General features: G+C 46.4%; 1 protein-coding gene and 1 pseudogene across 1 annotated transcript in view; one reads left to right on the forward strand and one right to left on the reverse strand.

Annotated features, from left to right (window-relative positions):
- The first annotated feature begins 4257 nt into the window (after positions 1-4257).
- Positions 4258-23178, forward strand: part of LOC146183574 (uncharacterized) — a 57473-nt gene continuing 38552 nt past the window's right edge. Inside the window, exon 1 of the mRNA XM_084608721.1 lies at positions 4258-4341. Coding sequence (XP_084464847.1) covers positions 4333-4341 — 9 coding nt within the window. The 5' untranslated portion in view covers positions 4258-4332. The remainder of the gene's footprint in view (positions 4342-23178) is intronic.
- On the reverse strand, positions 13154-20746 carry LOC146183575 (uncharacterized; annotated as a pseudogene).

The raw sequence follows: 23178 nt of genomic DNA on the forward strand, positions 1-23178 counted from the left end.
ACGGAGAAGAAAGCCAATTCAGCGCTCTTCGCCAGGTAATTCCAGAAGTAATCGGCTGATAAAGTGCTGAACTACTGCCCAGGCATAAACAAAACTATTTCTACGCACAAGCGAAGCTTACGCTTCAGAATATTCGCACGCGCGAACTGGTTTCGAAGGCAGCGTCGCTTGGCTCTGTGTAGGCACGCTGCGTTTTTGCCTACACCCCATGTCGCTGCCGATCGCAGCGCCACCTTTGTTTACAAACATGACGCTTGTCTATAGGCACCGCATTAGGTGCCAGTGATGGCTTTTCACGCGGGATATCCTCACTTCTGCCGTTGATCATATATGTGTGTAGTCACGCAGCAGGATGAGATGCGGCTCGAAATGATGCTCACACACTGCCGATGTTTCTTTGAGAGGCTCTTCCTGCCTTCACAAACTTCGCTTACACTTTCTGCGATGTTTGTTGTCCCTCGGAGCAGCAAACAAAGGTGACTCCGGAGCGCCCGGATAGCCGCGCTTCGGCATCTCGGAGCAAAACAGTGCGAGTTGGTCTTTTTCCTGGCCATTTTGAACTGCGCATGGTGCTTTTGAAGAGCTGAGATGTCTTAGTTGCTGTGATGGAAGGCAGAACTGAAAGTTCGAGGGCGAAATCGCAAGAATGTGCAGACTGCACGGCGCGCCAAGCATTGACTTCCCTTTGCGGACGCGCACGCGGTCTATAGGATGGATCGATGGGATGGAATATAGGAGCGTCCCCTTTCAAACGGGGTGGTAGCAGTAGCTATCATGCTCATTTTTCTCCCTATATCTTAATTATTGATTTAGATTGGTTAACTAAACCTTCATTTTATTTATTAAAGTTTTGTTTCTACATTGCTAACCTTATGTCACTTCTTTGCTTTTAAGCCACCAATCTTCCAGTCGTCTTTTGCTAGTTTCCACCGCCGGTTTATTCACCCGGCCACTGGTATCTCTAAACCCCAGAGCTTCAGGAACAGTGATTGCGCCTGCATCAACTTCCGGATGGATACCATTACATTCGAGTATAATATGGTCAATTGTTTCACTGGAGTTACCACATACAGCACACGCGTCATCTCCATTGTTAAATTTCTTTTTCTAGCTGCGTGTTCTAAGGCACCCTGATCATCTAGCTTCAAAAAGTAGGGCGCTGCCTCTTGAGCTATCAAAGAAAGTTTCCTTCCTGATCTGCATTTTCCACTTTCGGTATAATTCCACTCTCTGTTTCTTCTCCATCGAATTTATCCAATTTTTAACTTCTGTGTTTTTCACCTGTTGCTTAATGCTCTTTATTTCTCCGTCCTTGTGACTAGCATACTTACTAGTTAGTTTCCTAGTTCTTTTCCTCCATTGTGAGTCAACGCTTTTTAAGTACAGGTATTTAAATACTTTAGCTGCCCATCTGTTACTGTCCAATTTCCTCAGGCGTTCCTCATATAATATTTTACTCTGAGCTTCCCGTACTTCGAAAGATGCCCAGCCCATATCTTCCTGTACCGCCTCATTTGTGGTTTTGCCGTGGGCACCTAGTGCTAATCGTCCAACGGCTCTCTGATTTATTTCTAATGCCGACTGTACCTCTAATTTTAGGCACAAAACCGCAGTTCCGAAAGTAAGTCCGGGCACCATAATTCCTTTCCAAATACCTCTCAAAACCTCATACCTGTTGTATCCCCACAATGCCCTATGCTTCATTATCCCCGCATTCCTTCGCCCTTTGGCCTTAAGTGGTTGCTCATGCAATCACTTAAGGCCAAATGGCGTAACCGTAACTGCAGCGCCACCAGCGGCGGTCAGTGGCGTCCGACCTTCAAGAGCACGGCCGGTCTCGAGGGAGAGCGCGCCTCTCTTCTCTTACGGCTTCACCAATGGGGTCTGTTTCTACCTCCCGCCGCGCCTCGGTGGGGCCACCACCGCCCCACTGCCGCGCCTCTGCTACCGCCGCTTACGCGCAAGGGAAACGTGCGCTCGCTCTTCGCTCCGCCCGCATCAGTTGCAACCCGCAGGTCCTGACATTTTACTCCTTATTGTTTATACAAAGACGCCGCATTCAGCGTCCAAGATTTATCTTGTACGAGGAATAAAATAGTCAATAATGCGCGCGCGCGCGCGCCTTCGCCAGGGCGGCCGCGCACGGTCGAATATGAAGCTTCGGGTACACTTACCTCAACACTTTTTGCCCCTAAATGGTGTACCAAAATAAATGTGCCAGGCTATGCAGTGTGCCTTTGAAAGCTGTAAATAGGTGCATGTACCTGTACCTATTTATGTACCTGCAGGTACCTGAAGCTAGTGCATGGCAAACTGATGGTGGAGATTTTGTCAACCGCTGCCGTTTTCGTTCACAGCAAAAGAGGACCGGCGAAATTTAATGGCGTGTCTCAGATTCAGAGCAAAGAACAAAAATTTGCGTACATAGTTAAAATTTCAGTTGTCTGGTGGAGTGGGCTGTTCTAGCTTCGTTCAAAACATATCAGTCGGTTGAAAGACCAAAGATGTATATGCAGTCTCGCGAGACGCACATGTATGACAGACGTACGTAGTCTGTTTAATACATAGATAAAAAAAAAACTTTTAATAAAGGAAATGGGCATAGACAGTTATTCATAATTGAAAAGATCGGCAAACACTAAAAAAAATGGTCCTTCAAAGTTACACATTGCACTGCATATTCATCAATTCATCAAAATGCGAACTGCGGCTAGAAAATTGTGTCTCAAAATCTTCCTGCGCGACTTGTGCACATAAGAAGTTGGCATCTCGCCCCTATCTGTCCCTTTCTTGGGGTAATTAATTGGCAAGAAGGATTCTAATAAATTTTTCAAATATCAAAGAAACGGACATTAATTATAACATGGCGGTTTTCAATTGCTTCCGGGTAAATCAGTGGTGAATTCTCAAGTGCTGATTGAATCACGATCTTAGGTACTTCGAGAACATTTGCGTGTAGTAGGTGCACGTCAGCTTTTTCAAAAAAAAAGATAAAGCTTGTCCAATAGGGCAACAAGCTCTGGTTTCGGATAATGCAGTCCACTAGAATATTGTCCTCGTAGAAAAATGTACATGTGACTGCTTCTTTCGCTAGTTTCAAGAAGCGTCACACCCGAAGTTGATTAACTTTACGGTATATCTAGCGACGTTAAGGTAAACCGAAATATGTGACAGTGGGTAATGGGATGGCAGGAGATGCCATCACTTGCTTCAGTTCCTCGGTTACTGATTGTGGCACAGCAGAAATGATTTTTTTTAGCATCGACGCAAGGTGCCTTGATTTTGCTTTTAGATGAAACGTCCGTCTTGACAATGTAGCTTGTGCCGCTAGCTGTTACGGCCCTCGCATCTAGCATGTCGCTCCCTTCCGCACATTAGCCTTACTTTCCCGAAGAGAGCCTCAATGGATCGCTGTATAGGGCTTGAAATGTGTCTTCAGTGAGAGTGTCCTTCTTTAACGCTTGAGAAGTTTCTTGCATACTTTCGATATAGCAGGTGAATTTATTTGTAAGCCACTGCATTGAGTATCACCTGCTTCATTTATTGGCCTCTCTTATACCACTTCGAGCGCAAGTGGTGTCATGAATATCAAGCTATTTTTGATTGTTTTTATAAGCCTAATATCATCTAAAAATTTCATTAAAACAATATTTATTTGCAAAATGAAAGTAATGTTTATAATACAACACATTTCTTAATATATGAATTATAGTAACATTTAAAACTTAACCCAACAACGTTTACTTTGACTGTTATATTAATAATTTATATCATGAAAGCATTTTGCAATTTACATTAAACGTTCCCATTGTTCCCGCGGCGATTGAGAAGGCCGTAAGAAAGAGCGCGCGCTCTCCCTCGAGACCGGCCGTGGCAAGAGGCGCCCATTTTCCTTCCGTTGGCGCCACTAGAAAGTATTCTAGTTCACTATACTCGCAATCTTTAAATTGCCTGCGAAACTGCCGATGTTGCCGTCGCTGCCGGTCAACGTAAGCCGTGAGCCCACGAGTTCCGATGGAGACTTGAACACGTTATTTACTTTTACTGCAGCGGTTCGTTCTTTTTATTTTTTATTATTCCAAAAATAAAAGTCCCTCTTCATCATCTGGAAAGTTGTTTTAAAAAGCAAATTATACTTTGCATTAAATTTCCTTATCAGTCTTTGTGCTAATGCACCGCTAAATTTGGCAGATTTCGCCTTGTGACCAACAGTTGACTTTCAAGATGGCTGCGCCCAGGCTCGTGCTCCTCGTGCTTTTTCGCACCGTTTTTAAACAAGTCGGCGCGACGGGTACCACCGTGGTTGTTACTATACTGGCTCGCTTCATCGATATGGCGTATGTAAGTATACTTCTCAGTCAAAAAAACTTTTCTAAAGGCCGCGGCTTCTTCGACAATGCTTATTAGCTGTAGTGGTGTTACACTGGCTGCTGCTTCAAAGTTGACTGCGCCCAGACCCGATGTTCGTTGACCTTTCAATCATTTTCCCGTGAAATGTATCCTCCGATTATTTCGCTTTTGATGCTAACCGCATTTTAAAGCTTCTCCCTTCACCCTCACTACCTGTTGTTTACTATCGTTTTTGACCTTGTTTTTTCCAACTGTTTGGGGTGGGGGCCGTCACAGCAAGCGCTCGACCCTTCAAACGGCTTTTATTTGAATGATCTCATGGCAATATCGGACGTGATAACTAGGTTTGCTAAGTCTTGCGAGCTCTATGACATTTCAGGCTTCTATGAATTAGCTAAGGTAGTGCAAGAAAATTCATTTGACAGAGTAAAACAGTGATCTCGTTCCTTTTTTTTGTTTTTTTTTTGCTTGCTGTGTTCGAAAGAAAAAAAATTACAGAGTTTTTGAAATTTGGCAGCCACCACATTGAGGTAGTCATTGAGCATACGTTTATAGCCTATTTTTGACTGAGGACGGAAGACTGAAATTCTAGCAGCAGTATAGTGGCAGCAGTGCTGTTGTACAAAAAAGAAGCACGCTTGCGAAGAATTGTGCGCTATGGCTAGATGTCTATAGCACCAGCTTGGAAATGCCATGTGTGATGAAGGCAAGGCTGTAGAGCAGTTGCGGTTTGTACTGAAAAGTATGCCTTTTCCTCACTACAAATTTACTGCTTACAGATGTAAGCTTATGCATAAAACCTGTTATTTTATTCAAGACTTGTTTTACAATAGGACACATACGTACTACACATTACTGCAAGACTGCCACATAACTGCATTGCCATTTCCCTTATAGTGTTGCTTACATGACATTTTTGTGCATGCAGCATATTATGCAGTGCATATTGACTAGTAGTGATAATTGTTCTGCCTGTTTGGGTGCATTTTTTCATGTAAATTAGATAACAAGTGACCACTGTCCATCAACAATGTATTACTACATTGCTCATACCTCTTGAAATGTAAGTCGGAGTCAATCAGTGGATTTTCGTTGGTTCTGCAATATGGAGCTGCCACTGTGCTGTCAAAGACCAAATGATCTCCAAATGCTAAGAGATGAGCCTTCGTTCCGTAATAAATCGTCTTCTGGAATTTCAGAACCCTTTGATTTTTAATGGTGCTGCGACAGCTTCATTTTGCAGCTGAGACAAAAATACTTTAGATTCGACTTTTGACCACAACTGTGCCTGTGTCTTAAAATGCTGTCACTTTTACTGACCAGTTACCGAGGGATTACCGAGTGTGAACGCCAGCTGTGTGCTTTTTCTTAAACACCCCCTCCCTTTTTCCCAACTAAAGGAGGTGTCAAATTTGTAGCATTTTTTTCCATGCTGTTTGCTGGTTGAATTTAGTTTGTTACCTAAAAAGTGTTTTTCTTTTGCCGTGTATGCTGCTTGTGTGTTCCTGGTTCAGCTTGTGTTGTTACCAACTTTTTGTGGAGGGAGAGACAAAATGATAAAGTGTCATAGGTAGTATGGTGAACATTGCCTAGACAATGCAGCTCGTTCTGGCTTCAGCACATGCAGTTGTGCCTTGTTTTTACGTACACTGTGGTTTCCAACCAAAGCTGTCCATAAAGAAGAGTGAAGAGATATTTTATAAAGATATCCTACAAAACAGAAAAAAAAAAACGTTTTGAGCAATGTCTGATTTTCTGCACGGTGGTGGCTGGTAAACTGAGAAATAAGATAAAAATCCTGGGAAAATCAAGAGCATTGTAGTCATTAAGTAATGTGGTGCAGTTTGACATGCTTAATGCAGTTTCACATCCCATAAACCCCTAGTTCATATTTGCACTCTGGCTTTGGCAGCCAGCTCCCGATCCCAAGGTCATGGGATTGGTCCTGACAATGGCGGCTACATTTTAAACTCAAAGTACACTTATTTGGCACTCTCGAGTAATACACTCAGGACATTAAATATCACAGTTCTTTCAGTCAGCTGACAGCTATCGAGTGCATCTTTCAGTATAGCATGAGCTGCAGACATGTTTCTTCATAGTTTGTCATGCAGCAAACGATGAGGCATGTCAAGTAGGCACCTCGGCACTTTAAAGCATGAAACTGCCAAAGAAAGCCATTACTTCAACTTTTGGCTGGGCCAGTCACACACATACTCACCACTGCCCATATTACCATGACCGAAATACATGAGCACCAATGACCTTCTTGCATTTAAACCCTGTCCACTGTCCATACAGCGAGCTTCCATATAAACAAGGCTAAATACTTTAGAAAGCTTTATACCCCCCCCCCCCCCCCTTCAAAAAAAATTGTCCATAGTTTTGAGTCTCATATTTAAGGGGGTCGTATAAGTGGGGCATGACTGTTCCATTTCTAGAATGAATTAGGCTGCAACTGGACACTGTACATCACTTCTGTGGCCGCATTACTTGTGGCTCTTGCATCCTGTGACTGAAATAAGAGCTTACATCGTTAGCACCTCTTCTGTATTGTATAAGAGTTGAAAGGAAGTGTCCATTCATGTCCATGTTACTTCGTACACTACTAGATTTCAATAGTGAACAATTATTGCGTATGAATAAATGTTCGCGCAATCAGGTCGTGGTTGGTTGCAGTGATTTATTGCAAAATGTGTGATGAACGAAAAACGCGTGCTGCCCACGACCGCATGCTTGTTAGGCTCCCGATTTGTGGCTGCAAAAATGAAAAGGAATAATGTAAAGAGATAGACAGGAGGAAAACAAGAAGTTAATGAGGAGAAGTGGAGACATATGTGCACAAGCAAAATTATGTTCACACGGGCACAAATTAACACAAGTATTTCCACATTAAATACACAAGCTACATACATTTGGTATCAGACCCGGTGTGCACATGCAGCCTGAATCCAAACATGCATTAGCGAGTTCCTTGAAGGGAGCATTCGGGACACAGCGCATTGTGACTTACTAATGAAAGTTCACTGAGACTGCAGCATGTGATATCCATGCAAGTCTTTTGCGAAAAGATACAAGGTGCTTTCATTAACACCACAAATGATACAAGGCAAAAATAGAAATAAATGCAATAAACAAACACCATGAAACTGAGCAGGAACACCTCAGGCAGTATAAACACCAATAGCTTCAGGCACCAGCTGCAGTTGCAAATGCAGTTGCAGACAGGTTTTTTTACTGCCTTTAAGCAATCGGAATCCAGATGCTTTAAAGCTTTATGTGGGATAGCGGAAGCTTGGTAAATCAGGAGCGCCCATATGGTTCACACTATGCATATTGTTACGGCGCGCGGGACGAGCGCGAGACGAGCGCGCGGCGCCAGCGCGAGGGTTAGAGAACAAAAGAAGAGCGCCGGGGCAAGTGGTGTTTGCCTGGTGTCCTCCGTTCTTCTGTGTCTATCTTTAGGCGGGCACAGCGTCCCACAACATTTTGGTGGTAGCGGTGAGATCATGCCGCTCACCCGCTTCCAAAGTCAAGGACCCGACGTGCCAGACGACAGGACTCTGCCACCAGGCGATGGCGCCGACGACGCAGCGGCTGGCGCAGCTAGACCTAGACGCTTGGAGGGGCTCGGTCCTTCGCAGCAGCTGGATGACGGTATTGAGCGCCTCCTGGATATAGTTACTCAGCGGATGGACGCATGGGAGGCCCGTCTGACTGCCCAGGCTGTGGAGATGGAAGCTCTCCGGCGCGACTTCCATCGCCTTGTGCCAGCCGAGCCGAACACAGGTTATGAGTCTTTAGGCGTCACCGCCACCGCTGCCTCCAGCCCTGCCGTCGCTGGGCCTGCTGTCGTAGCCGCCAATAACGTGCTCGGCGCGGGTACATCATTGGACGTAGTGGAATTACCCACGTTTGACGGCACTATCTCGTGGGATGCTTACCGCGTCCAACTGGAAGGTATTGCGACGGCGAGAGGCTGGGACGAGCAAATGAAGGCATGGATGCTCGTCTCCAAACTGAGAGGCCGCGCGACTGAGCTGCTGCAGAACGTGCCGCCCGACCAGCTGGGCTCTTACACCATCCTGGTGGGCCTCCTGTCCGACCACTACAGTGCTTCAGGTCAACCCCGTGCGCAGTACCACCGCCTGCGAGCCCGCCGTAAAGAGCCCGGGGAGACATACCAGGACCTCGCCGCCACCATTGAGCGCCTGGTTTTGCAGTCGCTGCCGGGGGAACCTCAGAACGCCGTGGCCCTGGCCGGCACCGAGGCGTTTGTCGACGCCATCCGACTCCTTGAGGTGCAGCGCTTGGTCCGTTTTGGGCGTCCTGAGTCCGTCCGCGCCACCATGGCGCTCGCCATCGAGGCGGAATTGACTTCATTGGCCACGCGGGGGTCGCCACCGTCTGCCGCGCGCACCGTCTCGGTGCAGACTCCTCGATTGGCAGTCCCTACAGCGGCCTCTAACCGACGCGGGCGTAACGACACCCGCACGACCTGCTTCCGCTGCGGCCTGAGGGGGCACTACGCGAGAGACTGTGCTAGCCTTCCGACATCGGAAAACGATTTGGCGAAACTCAGGGGGCACCGTTCCGCCGAATAAAGTCCGTCTCCACACTCATTCGTTCTCCTTGTGCCCTCCTTTCGTCGGCTTCGATAACAACTGAAGCTCCCTACGTACTCGTCGACGTCGCTCTGCTTGACCGGCACGTAAAGGCCTTGGTCGACACCGGAGCGGCTGTCAATGTGCTGGACAAATTGTTTATTGTTAACGAGCCCCACCGGCTTCTTCCAGCCGCCAAAACCCGGCTCAGCTTTTATCGGCGCCCCGGTGGAGCAAGTCGGACGTGTCATCATCAATCTGACAGCGCTCGGAAAGACCCTCTCCACCGAGTTTGTTGTAGCAGACAGCCCTATTTGGCCAGTGGTCCTCGGGTGCGGGTGGTGCCAGCAAGCCGGAGTCGTCCTTAATTTTACCACAACAGAACCACGGGCGAGCCGAACTCTGCGTGGGCCAGGTTGGCTTAGCCGGATTTCCAGTCTCGGTGTCGCCCTGTGGCAGTCCCTGGTGTCGGCGACCAAGCGTGCCTCAGAATCGGTGCGTTACCTCGCAACGAAGTGACCACGTCGAGTCAAGCTGATCGACGTCACTACCGTGACTGTAGCGTCCGCCGTGACTCTGCCACCGGGTGCGGCAATGTGGGTGTATGCCAAGCTTGCCAGTCCGATCACAACGAACGTGCTTTTCGAACCCATCCGGTGTTCAGCTCCAGCCCGTGAGATGACCTCCCCTCGAAGCCTTCTGCCTGTGCTCAAAGGAGAGGCCCACGTATTTATGCTTAACATCAGCCGCGTACCTCTCGTGCTGACTCCTGGCACTCAATTGGGTACAGCCTCAATCCTGAACTCCGGATCACCGGTTGCGTCTCTACAACCTGAAGCACCGCCTCAGCGCCCTCCAGCGCCGGCGGTCCTACCAAGGGAAACATGTAACTTTGGCCCCACCCTCACCGACGCGGAGCTTGCCTCTCTCAAGGCCTTGCTGCTCGAACATCGCAGTTGCTTTGCTCTAAGCGCCGGTGAACTCGGGTGTACTTCCTGGGTCCAACACTGGATCAACACCGAAAACCGCGGGCTCATTCATCACCAACCTCGCCATGTAGCGCCAGCCGAACGGAGAGTCATCCAGCAGCACGTATGCGACATGCTTGACTAGGGAATCATTGCCCCGTCTTGTAGCCCTTTGTCGTTCCTAGTAGTCATTGTGCGCAAGAAAGATTGAACACTCCGCTTCTGCGTTGATTATCGCAAGTTAAATGCTATGACTCACCTCGACGTGTACCCTCTTCCCCGCCTCGACGATGCACTTGATCGCCTGAAGGGGGCCCGTTATTTTTCCACCCTAGATCCGCTCTCGGGCTACTGGCAGGTGCCTGTTCACCCCGAAGATGATGCGGAAAAGACAGCTGTCGTGATTCCCGACGGCCTTTACCAGTTCAACCGTATGCCCTTTGGTCTCTCGAATGTTCCAGCTACCTTTCAGCGCCTCATGGACCGCGTATTAGGCAATATGAAGTGGACTATGGCGTTGGTCTACCTGGACGACGTAATTGTCTGCTCGGCTACGTTTGAAGAACACCAAACGCGGCTCAAACTCGTCCTCGAAGCCCTTGCCTCTGCTGGGCTTCGCTTAAAACCAAAGAAATGTTTCTTCGGTTTTGCAGAGGTGACGTACTTGGGTCACAACGCGTGAACAACCGGAGCGAGCGTCTACACCGACTTCACGTTCCTGCCTACCCAATGAACTGGTGACTGTAGACAATTTTGTGTTTAGTCTTCATCCTACTTGCTCGTCCTACTCTCGTCCCGTCCATGTGTGTACATAAAATTATTCGCCGTTAAATTGGTCGGTCTGGTCATCTATTTAGATTGCTGTCTCTGAATAAGCCACATAACAAGGTGGCCAGAAGATTTAAAGAAAATAACCTCACAATTTTTGTTGTTGTTGTTCACGCGTTGTAGGGTCGCCGACGTAGGGCCTCGGCAGGTCTAGCGGAAGGCTAGGCCACCGAATGGGGCCCAGTGGAAGCACGAGGCCTCGGGTTGTCGTACCACGGCCAATGAGTCCGGTCTCCCCGATGTGCGTAGGCTCAGCACGGCGCCGAACGCTCGTGCCAGTGAAGAGCTACCGTTACAGCAGCGGTGAAGAGCTGGCACTGCGGAACTCCCTGGCCCGACCACCGTTCCGAGCTTCGTGGACAACAGGAGGAACAGGACATGATACGGCCGGCAGGCCCCAGGTCTGGATTTCTGGGTCAGGCCTGGCAGAAGACGCACCGCTCCGAGCTCCTTGGACAGCCGATCGGCTCCACTGCTCGACTGTTCTCTCCTGCTCGTGCCTCGCGCTCCTCGAGCCAACCTCCACGTTTTCCTCTTCTTCTTTCTCCAAACGTGGTTTTCCTTCTTCGTCTTTTATCAAATTCTCCCCACTCACACACATGTTCTTCACAACATCACACCGGATCACCGAAATTGGGACACTATTCTACCATTCGTCACATTCGCCTATAATACAGCAGTACAGCGGTCTACCGGTTACTCTACGTTTTTCCTCGTTTTTGGCCGTCCTCCCACTACAATGCTGGACACTTCCTTCTCTACGCCCGACTACTCCTCATCAGTACCAGCCCAGTTCTTATCCCGTGTGGCCAGATGCCGTCATCTTGCCCGCTTCAATACAGAAGCTTGCCAGGAAGACCGTAAGAGTAGCTACGATTCTACGCATCGTGCGGTCTCTTTTCGTCCTGGTGACGAAGTCCTGCTTTACATACAACTGCGCGCCCCTGGCCTTAGTGATAAATTTCAGCGCCGCTATCTTGGTCCCTACAAGGTCATCAACAAAACTTCCCCTGTGAACTACCAAGTCACACCTGTTGATCCCCCAGCCGATCGACGCCACCGTGGAACTGAAATTGTTCATGTCTCTCGCTTGAAGCCGTTTGTGCGCCGCGGTGGATCGGTTGGTTAGGAGCGGCCAGGCTGGCCGCTTCCGACCCCCCGGGAAGATTGTGTGAGCCTTCCACGGATCTTCTCTCATTTGTACATACCATAATCTTACATACCATCGTCATCGTCCCGCGGCGCCGGCTCCAGCACGCGCTTGGGTTCACCATCAGATTAAAAACGCTGACACAGCGTACCTTGCCTTGCCGTCACGACTTTGGCGTCTCGACCTCGCCTTCTTCCACAATATGCAGAAGACTAAGGTAATGTTCAACAGCCTCGGAAAGGAACTGCAGTTTACATTAGATAGCGAAGCACTGGAAGTAGTAGGCGAATATCTCTACTTAGGACAAGTAGTAATCGCAGATCCGGACCACGAAAAGGAAATAACAAAAAGAATAAGATTGTGATGGAGCGCATTTGGCAAGCACTCGCACATTAATACTAGCATCTTACCGGCATCGCTCAAGAGGAAAGTATACAACAATTGCATCTTACCTGTACTCGCCTATGGGGCTGAAATGTGGAGGCTAACCAAGAGGGTTCTACTTAAGTTGAGGACAGCGCAGAGGGCTATGGAACGAAAAATGGTAGGGGTAACATTAAGAGATAGGAAGCGTGCAAACTGGGTTAGAGATATAACTCAAGTTACTGACATTCTAGTGGAAATCAAGAAGAAGAAATGGGCATGGGCAGGACATGTAGTGCGAAGAGAGAACAACAGATGATCGCTTAGGGTAACAAACTGGATTCCAAGGGAAGGAAAGCGTGGCAGGGGGCGGCAGAGAGTTAGGTGGGCGGATGAGGTTAAGAAGTTCGCAGGGGTCAAGTGGATGCTGCTAGCACAGAACCGGGTTAATAGGAGAAATATGGGAGAGGGCTTCGCCTTGCAGTGGGTATAGTCAGGCTGATGATGATTATCCTATCCCCCTAACAGATAGGGCCACCTTATCTAAAGCTGGCTAATGAGCACGTGATTGCACGGCGCTAAAGAAGAGGATCAAAATAACACAAAACAGGTGCCGACTGCAACTACGGTTCATCGACGAAGCCTGGAGAAATATATGCACGATACACAAATAATGCGTATGATATCGCAATTTTTCCCTTTTTGGCATCCACTTTTCCTTTTCACTAGTACTAAATTTGTACTGTGCAATCATGCTGACACCTGCTTGTTTTGTGTTCAGGCAAGTTAGGGTATTGCAGTCTAGTCTAACCCCCTCACGCACTACAGGAAGGAGCGTCAGGTTCGTGGCTCTACAGCGGAAACTAGGCAGGAGAAGGAATGCTCTTGTCTCATTGCCGGGGCGTGTATTGTTCGAGGTAGCCGTGGGGTGAAGAGGGGAGTTGAATGAGGCAGCGCATGCTGTGCAGGATGGGCACAAAAGCTCTTCCCTTCTCTGCTGGACTGCTTGACTTCCCTGTGGAGCCACAAAAAACTTCGAAAAAGGAGAAGCCTTGAAGCAGCGCCAGTCAAGAGGACTGGGCTACTGGGCAGACAATTCCTCAGTCATGGATTAGCGGCATAGCTTGGTGGCAGAATATGAACTACTCTCAAGATGGCGACCGTGGAATCGCCACCTAGCCCTCTAAAGATGACTTCTTGTTACGATTTCGGAACCTTTTGCGTTGCTTAAGAATATGCTGCGCTATTTGGGATGTAATTAGACATTTGGAATTTAGTTTCCAATGTAATATTCGTTTATTATTCTCGCGGTACTATTTTTGTACGCGCCGCGAAGACTCGGTACATTGCTTAGTCCGCTAACAATGACTTCTACGCCAATTTAGGAGCATTTCGTGTTGCTTACGAACTCGCTGGGCAATCTGGCATATAATTATATAGACAACTGAGTTTTGCTTTCAATCTTTTCTTTTTCACTTGGCGCATCGTTTCTTGACCATGTTCCGAAAGCGCGGTAATGTCTAAATTTAGAACAAGAAAGGCTGGGCTGGAAACGTTGCAAATCTCTTACCTTCACCTAGTCTTCTGTTGATTTTATAAATACCTTCAGCAGCAGCGAGCCCGAACAAGCTGCGTTTACTCTATGAATTCAGTTTTAACTTCGACGACGTAAAACAGACTAGAACATCGTCATCCGTGCTTCGTTTAGTACCGTTTAGGCTGTTGGCCTCGTTTTGAGTCTCCAGTTATTTCTGCCAAGAAAACTACTCCGTTAACACGTCCATTTTTCTCAGAGATAGCGGCGAATAAAAGACCAAACATCTTGCACATTATATAAAAACTCAATTTATATCTTTTTAGGTACAAGTTCAATCTTACACATCTAGTTAATTTTTTCTTCGTAAAATCTTTATGGTAGATAACATTTTGTTTTGCAGCGCATATTTAATATTCCAAATTTACATTCTTTAAAGGCACGTTTATTTGGCTTCTATTTCATATGTTACACAACATATTATATCTAGTTATGTTATCAGAAAAAAAAAAGACTACCAAAACCTACACCATATTGTTTTTTTTTTTTTGCGCGCGGACCGAAGTTATGATGGAATAATGCTTTGTATGCAGATTTTACAGATGTGTACCAATGTTTTGTCGATCTTTGCATATTTTTAAACATGCTGGTCGCACTGTAGATGACTACCCTGCAGGTGTCATATCAAAAATACGGAATAAATCCTTCGTTGAATGACAGTGTTCTCCGTGTTTATTGTGCCGTTACTGCTTCAGCGCTCTAAATACCGTCTAAATAGCAAAAAGAGCATATAGCCACGATGTCCTTGCCCAGTTCCCTTTTAGATCCACTTGGACATGCTACGGACCTTCGTGGAAGATAAAAACCCCGGCTTAAGTGGCGGGTGGGAGATGTCCCAGACTAGGAATCCGCATGCCCTATTAGATTTTTACAGGATGTCAATGTTGTCAATGGGCAGGGCGCATACCAACAAGCCAACTGTCAGTGTTGGCCTGTCTGCCTCGTCTATTTCGCTTAAAATATTGAATTCAAAAAGCTGCTGCCAATTTTTCCAAATAAATGCTTTAAGGTTTACTGTTGCAGAGGTGCAAAATTACTTCATCCACTGAGGCGGGTAATGAACCAATGGTTATCGCCGACTTCTAGGTTCAGATGGTCCACTGATCCCTTTATATCATTGGCAGTCAATATAATCGCCAGTATTCAAGAGCTTTCTCCAGCACTCCTACCCCTTCAGGATAGGCCATATACAATAAATTCGTACATGCTATATGTGCTATTCATACGCGTCTTATTCCTGCAGAACTACGCGAATCTCTTACCAAACTACATTCCCGCACTGTCATACTGAGGTGGATTCCTGGTCATCCTGGAATCCCAAGCAATGAGGCAGTGCGTCACCTCGCCCGCCAACTTCAGCATCGGGCGTCGGGGATTCCCTGGCCTCATTCGCCCACATGGGACGATATTCTTAACTGCAAAAAAAAAAAAAAAGAAAGAAGAAATCAATATTCACCATGACAACGTTAGAGAAACTCTTCGTACATTTCCTCTTCCGGACAAATCTCTCTTGCTTGCTTCTTCTCAGGCGATTATGATTTTATGAAAAGATACAGCGATTTTTCAAACCAGCTGGGCTGACTGCTTCACGGAATAAGAAGAAAATACTTGCACACATCACTATTATATAGTATTTTCAACTCGAGCACAGGCATTGATGGGGGTAGACACCTAAAAAAACCGACGTGTGCACGTGCGCGCAGAGACCATTCCCTTAAGCTACGTGAGTACGCATGCAGAGTAAATATATTTAAGCATAGCTTCCTTCCGAAGACAAAAATTCGGTGGGCACTTTGGCTCACTAAAGTGCTTCAAGGCGGAAGCCTTCCCCGCCGCGCTGGTTAGGCATTGACTGCGAGACCGTTTGTGATTGACTAGAATTGTGACAGATACTGCGTCTTTTCTTTGCTGTCAACCAATTTTAAATGCCACTGATGCCTGCTGTACTCCGTCTATTTCTATATGCTTTGGGGTGCAGTGTTCCCAAATAGGCGCCGCACGGACGCCTGAATCGCCCGGCGGGGTCAGCTTCTTTTATGCGTGAATCTCCTAGTGACGTCATCACCAGAAATCACCAGTCATGACGCCATGACTGGATGTGACGTCATTATAACTTCAGGTTATTAGACATGGCCGGGCACATCCCGTCATTACGTCACGGCCGATGGCATCACCATGTGATGGCATCATAGTGAGTCATCTGTCATTACTCATGACTATTTAGTCATGACTAATGACTAATTAGAAGTATACAATGAGTACTGGTTAGTGACTAGTTATCCATTAGTACTGGTTAGTAAATTAGCCTGATTGGGTAATTTACTAAGTCAACCCAGCTTCATTGTGGGTACTACCACACCAGTCTCTAACCATTACTACTGGTTAGTGATAGTTAACTATGACTTTCTGAGTACTAGTTAATGCCTTGTTAGTGTTAGTTAAACACCCTTAACTAGTAAGTGATGGTTAGTGATAGTTACGATGACCTCCAAATGCATGGGTTATAGTTAGTCATCTGCTATTACTAATGAATATTCAGTCATGAATAATGACTAATTAAGTAGATTTAATCATTACTGGTTAGTGACTAGTTAGCCATTAGAACAGGATAGTGAATTAGTCTGATATGGTAATTAACTAATTAACTAATTTACCCTTTGTGTACAACCACACCAGCCTCTAACCATTACTATTGGTTAGTTATAGTTACCCATGACTTGCACTTTCTGAGTACTAGTTATTGTCTGATTAGTCTTAGTTAAACACCCCTTAATAGTAAGTGATGGTTAGTGATAGTTACGATGGCCTCCAAATGCATGGGTTCCTAAGGGCATCTGCTTAACTATTTTTTTATTAGTCGTAAATTATTATGAAATTATCTTGAAAGTGCCTTAAATCATTTCCGATATCATCCGAGTGCTATTCATTAAGTATCGATTCAATGGTGATTGGCATATGCCCATCCATATGTACATCCATATACATTGGACATAAGACAATGCTGAGAACACTGAGCAGAGAAACGTTAAGCACCTCACACACTAAGTTCCAAACACTAATGCGCCCCCCACCAGGCTCCCTTTTGATGCCCGCTCCGCTGTTCCCACCTTAGCATCCTCTTTAAGGAAAAGTACATGTGCCCTCATTCAGAGCCACCTAGAATTATTCAAGGCCTGCGCGCTTCGTCCATGACGTCACGCACCTTGCCCGACCCCGCCGGAGTGCGCCTGCTTGCTTCCGCCCGTCGGCCTTTGAGCCGAAGTGAAACAGACGCTCCCAAGAATTTTAATGTGCGCCCAGTATTTAGCGTCAATTTCTTTCTCATGGCAACATGATGCCCTATCTTAAAGTCTGCGGTTAAAACCATTATTTAACTGTGTCATGCGATCATGCAAGCAACAAGAGAGTGGGCGACAGTAGCATGAAGAAAAACGTTTATTTCCCAACGCTAGCATTCTATAAAAAAAAAAAAAACACTGAACAATACACTGACAAATTTACTTTAAATGCACATTGAAGGATGAAGAATTGTCACACACATTACAATACACTCACTACCAACAATACAAACAAAACCCTTCAACCAACTTCTCTGCAATATGAAAGTGTTTTGAGCTTTCTTTGCTTTTTTCTTCTTTGACAGTTCATTGGTTAAGAGGTCAGTCTTCATTTGGACATAATTTTTAAGTAATGTGTTCGCTGCTGCCCAGAGTATATTGCGATAGACAACATCAGGATGATGACCTTGAGAACAGATATCGAATCCTTCATCGTCTATCACTTCTTGTGTCAAACTAATCAGCAGTTCCCTCTGATGTCTGGAAGCATGAAATTGCACAACATTTTCTGCTGTAGTCAATTTCTCCAGAACAAGTTGCATACGCAGCACGGCATCTATGACCACAGGCCTCGGGAACTTCAAACCACCCCTGGTGAGGTTCTCAATTATTATGTGGTGATCCAGTTCCATATCTCTTTCTTAGGCAGTAAGATTTTCTGCGCAAGCTGTGCAAGGAACCTTTTTTAGAGCGGAATGTGCACAAAATCCAGCTATGTATGTAATAGCTGGCAAGCTCGACTCCTTGCTTTTCATGTCTTCTTCTGTTATTTTTATCTTATAGTCTTCTATGAGGCGGCTGGCATCTAATGTCTTGCTGCTAGATTTCCACATGTCTTTCGTTTCAGGGAAGATAAGTGAGTATTGTAGCCTTAGCTTCGCTTCCACCTCATATATTTGCTGGATAGAGACATGGTAGTTTGTTCCACAAAGGCGACGGTATCTTCCAAACCTTTCTTCGAGGCTGTCAGTTTGAAATTTGCCGAGCAAGACATACTCCAAGTGAAGCTCGTCAAAGCAATAGCGGCAGATCTCAATAAGCGAATAAGTTGTAAGCCTGAGTGCAGCATGCGTATCAGTTGTGAGCGCGCCGGTATCCATTTTTACCTCTTTCCATACATCTAACCAGCTGACAAAAGAACTTAGGAACTGCACGTGCACACCAGACAAGCTCGTCACTGGTTCTTGATAAGGATCTCTTAGCCGACGGCCTTTCTTAGGCGTTTTTACGTTTACAATGTGCCACTACTTGAGTATCACATTGATAAAGTCTGCCGTTCCTTCAGCATAGGACAATTTGAGTTTTGCTCCAAGGGACCTCAGGGCTTCAATAATGAATGGACTGAAAACTTTAAGTGCAAGTTTTACGTTCTGTCTTTCTATGTTGGATGGGTGGAGAGCTTTGTATGTGAGCCCATAGCCAAACTTTGACAGACTTTTTTTTTTCAAACCCATGTATGTCGCGCAGTGCCTTAAAAGAAGCGCCATTAATTCAAACTAATGATGATGCACTTGAAAACTCCGGATAGAAAATACATGTTCCAGGAGTTTTCTCATTAAGCCAATTGTTCCTCACACATTTTAGTAGATGAACAGGATCCACCACATAAAATAGGGGCTTAGATTTGTCAGCTGGGTGAGGGTATACAATACCCAACCTGTTATTCGGTGAAAACATGGACATCACTTTTCTGTTTATCGCATTGTTGTCTGTTATGACAGCAATAACTGTGAGTCCTGCCTTCTCAAGCTCTAAGATCACTTTTTTGAGGACATCGTGCAACTGCCTTGCTTCAATGCTAAAGACAGGCAAGATATGCGCAACATCTTTGCGCCCTGATAGCAAACTCTGAATCATAAATACATGAGCAGTTTTTGCTGCATCAGAACAGTTTGCTGCTGTGCCGGTCAATGAGCCACCTTTGTAATCAAAGTACTGCGTCAGATGAATTTCGTCCATCATTAGAATGACAACTTTTTATGTTTCTTTAGATGATTTGTCCTTCTTTTGATATAGCTTAAGAAATGTTCATCTGTCTGTTCATGCGCAGGACTGGAACGATACTCGCCACAAATCCTCATAACTGTAGAAGGGTGTGGCAAAGTTAATTTGCTAGTACTGCGGACGAACCTATAGGCATGTGGGGAAATGGTATAAAGGATGCTTGAAAAAATCATAAGCTCTGCTGGATACCTCAGTGCACTTTTATCTTTAAGGAGCAAGTGCAACTGTTCAGTTAAAAATTTAGCTGTTTCCAACTTTTTCTTGAGGCAAAAGATCTTCACTCGTAATGTCATCAAGAAGTGAGCACACTAGCTGAAAAGACGCCTTCACTTTTTCATGTGTGACATACAGATGGTGCTTTGAACATTTTTACGCTTTCCAAGAGAGACTCAAGAGAGCGCATATCATCCAGCTTGCTAGGCATAGTTACATCATCAGAAGAAAGTTTTACCTTCCTCCAGAAGGCCGTAACCTCCATAAGGTCACTCACTACAACAGAGCGTTCCACCTCTAGTTCTCCTGAATCACCCGCAATGTGCACGAAAAACACGGCGTTTTGAACAGCCTTCACCATCCAAAAATCGAACACCTGAATATCTGGAAGCCGTGAAAGTAGATCACCATATGACGCCAGCTTGTTTTTACGCTCTTCTTCAGCATGTGCTGCCAGTGACAACTGCACGGCTTCGTCCATATGGGATGCGTCAAGTCGCCTTCGTTTTTCTTCCGGTGCATCACGCACTGGAGCAAAGTGTGATAGGTAGGCAGGGCTATTGGGGAAAATGGTTGGCACAGCCTGTGTCAGACGTGTAAGCCCCATCGCTGCTTCCACTGTCCTCCCGTCAGATGCTGTATAGATAGAAGTGGACCGGAGATACTCTGGCTTGAAGTGCAGCTCGCACACCTTCACAGCAAAAGCAAAGATCAATTATTAAGATTTGGGTTCGTTCACCATCTCAACTGGTTTTTTTTTTTTTTTCATATATAACGCGCCGTATATATCCTTCAGCAAATAGTAATCAAGCAGGGCCGTGTCAAGTGCAAGATAAAAGGTTCAGCATCAAGAAACGCAATCGACACAGTACTCCAGACGAGTACAAAAGGCACAAGTGGCTCGCCAAAACTTCAAAATTCGAAATCCCAATATTTCTACCGGAAATGCAAAGAGAAGCCAACTCTATTTCTTAATATGCGACTAGCTCTGCTCGATTTTAGCACGAAGCTAGCAGGCAGCACTGGAACCAAAGGAAATCATTTTCACCATTTTTACACAGTAAACAAAAAGTCCCCGCAGAGAAAAAAACAAACAAACATACATTGGTTCAAGAAACGACATTGTTTTAAAACTTGGCGCCTACGGAAGAGAACATGCGGAAGTATGTACTACATACCTTGGGATCGCGTAAGGTGCAGATGTCGACATCGTCACGACGGATGGCTCTCACCCATTGCTTTCTTCGGGAAGCGTCACCCGGCAACGAAAACAGTCTGACTTTAGGACCGTTATCGTAATTTCCGTGGCAGTTGGGTACGCAGCAGCGACCCATCGCAGCTCTCGATGCATGCAGAAACCTCGCGGATCGTCGTCCCACACCGCAGGCACAGGCCTAATGCGCTGATTTCGCCTAGTCGTCGACTTTACGACCAGTTTCAACCTTGTTCGGAAACTTTCCGACACCACCACTTCACTTCAAAGACTATTCGTGCAGTCTGCACGCCGTGTGCTGGGTTATAATCACGAAACAGTTTAAGAAATACTACATCCAAGCGCAAGCGTGCGCGCATCCGCCGGTCAGCAAAGGTAGAAAAAAAAACGCATTTGACTGTCAACGCCACCTATCGGAACGTTGAGAAACCTAGGTCCCCTTCGGCTAGGTCAAGGTGTTGTGACGTCAGACCAACGAAAGACTGGAGTATGGTGGCTAGAAGGGGGAGGTGACGCCAACGGCGGACGTAAGCCGCTCCTCCATTTCAAGCCGGGTGTAGGTGGCGCTGTTGGCCGTAGTGCGATGCATGGTACGCGCCGCTCGCCTTCAGCCACGGTACTTGAACATACGTATGCCCGCCGTCTGTGCAACGCGTCGGCCTTTCAGTGATGTTGTTGCAGGTAATGGTTTAGCTCATTAAACTGTAATCGAACCTGATTACGGCTGACAGAATTCAATTTTAAGCCGTGGTGGTGCAGTGGTTAGAGCGTTCGGCTGTTGTGCCCAAGGATGAGGGATCGCATCCCGGCCGCGGCGACCGCTTTTCACTGGAGGCGAAAAGCAAGGCGCTCGTGTCCTGTGTGATGTTAGTACAAGTTAAAGAACTCCAGGTGGTCAAAATTTAGGAGTCCTCCACTACGGTGTCTCGCCCGAGTAATTTTGGCACATGAAACCCAACAAACAAAACAATTAAAATCGATCGGCTGGTACTCCAACACTTCTGGTGCGTAGAATACGGGCATATCTATCCTTTCAGCTCCAGGAGTTGAAGGGTCTTGAATGAGTCCCGTCGGATCGAGATAGTGCATGTCGAAAGTAGAAGACAGACCAAGAGAATGAGTCTTCAAGGTATACTGCGCACACAAAACACAAGGACGAGAAAGGTACACAACAAGCGCAGGTGATGCGCTTGTTGTGTACCTTTCTCCTTGTTTTGTGTGCGCGCAGTATACCTTGAAGATATGTCTGACCGACTCGCCCAACAACGCACTATTTCAAGAGAATGAGGATGGAAGGATGTTTCGGGTCCGTGCGGTCGCATTATTTTTCCACAACGTTGTTTGCCCCCAGGCATAAAATAATATGTAAGAAGAAAATTAAAAGGGGTAATAAATGAAAGAAAAAAGGTTGCTGTTCTTTGGTCGATGTTTTCCACCTCCTTCAGTTTCAAGGATACGAAGCATCAGCATTACTCCTAAAAAATGTGATTGGGGATCCAAACAAGCAAAACGAAGCATAGCAAATATTTATTGCACATCGTAGTAATAGCAATGTACTGCACATCATAACATTCAGGGTAATTCAAAATAACAGATAAATTTACACATGCTTCTGTGTAATTGGAAAGAAAAAAAACATTAAACATTGATTATCAGCACTGCATCCATCGCTTGGCGCTAAGAAATGGGGAGGCAAGGATATCACTTCCCGCTAAATTAAAAAAAGTATATTACATTCGACCTTGAATAAATATGCAACTTAGAGAACCCTCCTAAGTTTCAGCACTTTCATTCTTCCCTGCTTAGCGTTGCGCTTACAGTTCTGGGCCTTAACATAGAAGTGCTGCCTGGTAAGAACATAAAATTGGGATAATTTTGCTTGGGAGGGACATACTGTGATTTTTTTTTTTTTGAGCTGGAGTTCATCTGTTCGGCGAAGTTAGGCCCTCACATTAACATGTCAGCAGCGCAACACATCATGGTCATAAACGAGAGATCACGCTGGCAGCCGCGAACAGACAGGAACGCTGCCGCACCGTCCATACACCGCGCGCGAACCTGCACATGCGCGCGATCGCGTGACTGCATCGCCAAGCTGACCGCAGCGCCACCGCGGCCTTCGCGGCAGCGCTTGAACCAGAGGATCGCGCATTCTCGGCGGATACGCCGGCGCTGGCGCCACCTCTCCCTTCTAGCCACCATAACTGGAGTGCGGAGGCCTTGAAAAATTCTAGATGGCGCTGCCTCATTCCCTCGTGTACATTCCCCCTCCCTCATAACTAGATTGGAGGAGGTTTCCCTTAGAAGTATAAGAGCTGACGCGGCCCTTACCCCGTCGGTAACATGCCGATGGGAATCTCAAGTAGACATCGGACCAACCACATGCCCGAAGTGTTCCACGCGACACCAGCTGCAGAAGTGGATGTTCGCCACCTGCTGTGGACTTGTGCAGGGACAAGGGCATCAAGGACACAGATTCTGCACGAAGTGGGACTAACTACAAGGGAAGAGGACTTCTGTAAATGGCTCACCGACAACGACAAGAGTGGAAGC

This window comes from Amblyomma maculatum, chromosome 7 (genome assembly GCF_055883805.1).
Source record: "Amblyomma maculatum isolate TAMU_Amacu chromosome 7, ASM5588380v1, whole genome shotgun sequence".
In the NCBI taxonomy this organism is placed as follows: domain Eukaryota; kingdom Metazoa; phylum Arthropoda; class Arachnida; order Ixodida; family Ixodidae; genus Amblyomma; species Amblyomma maculatum.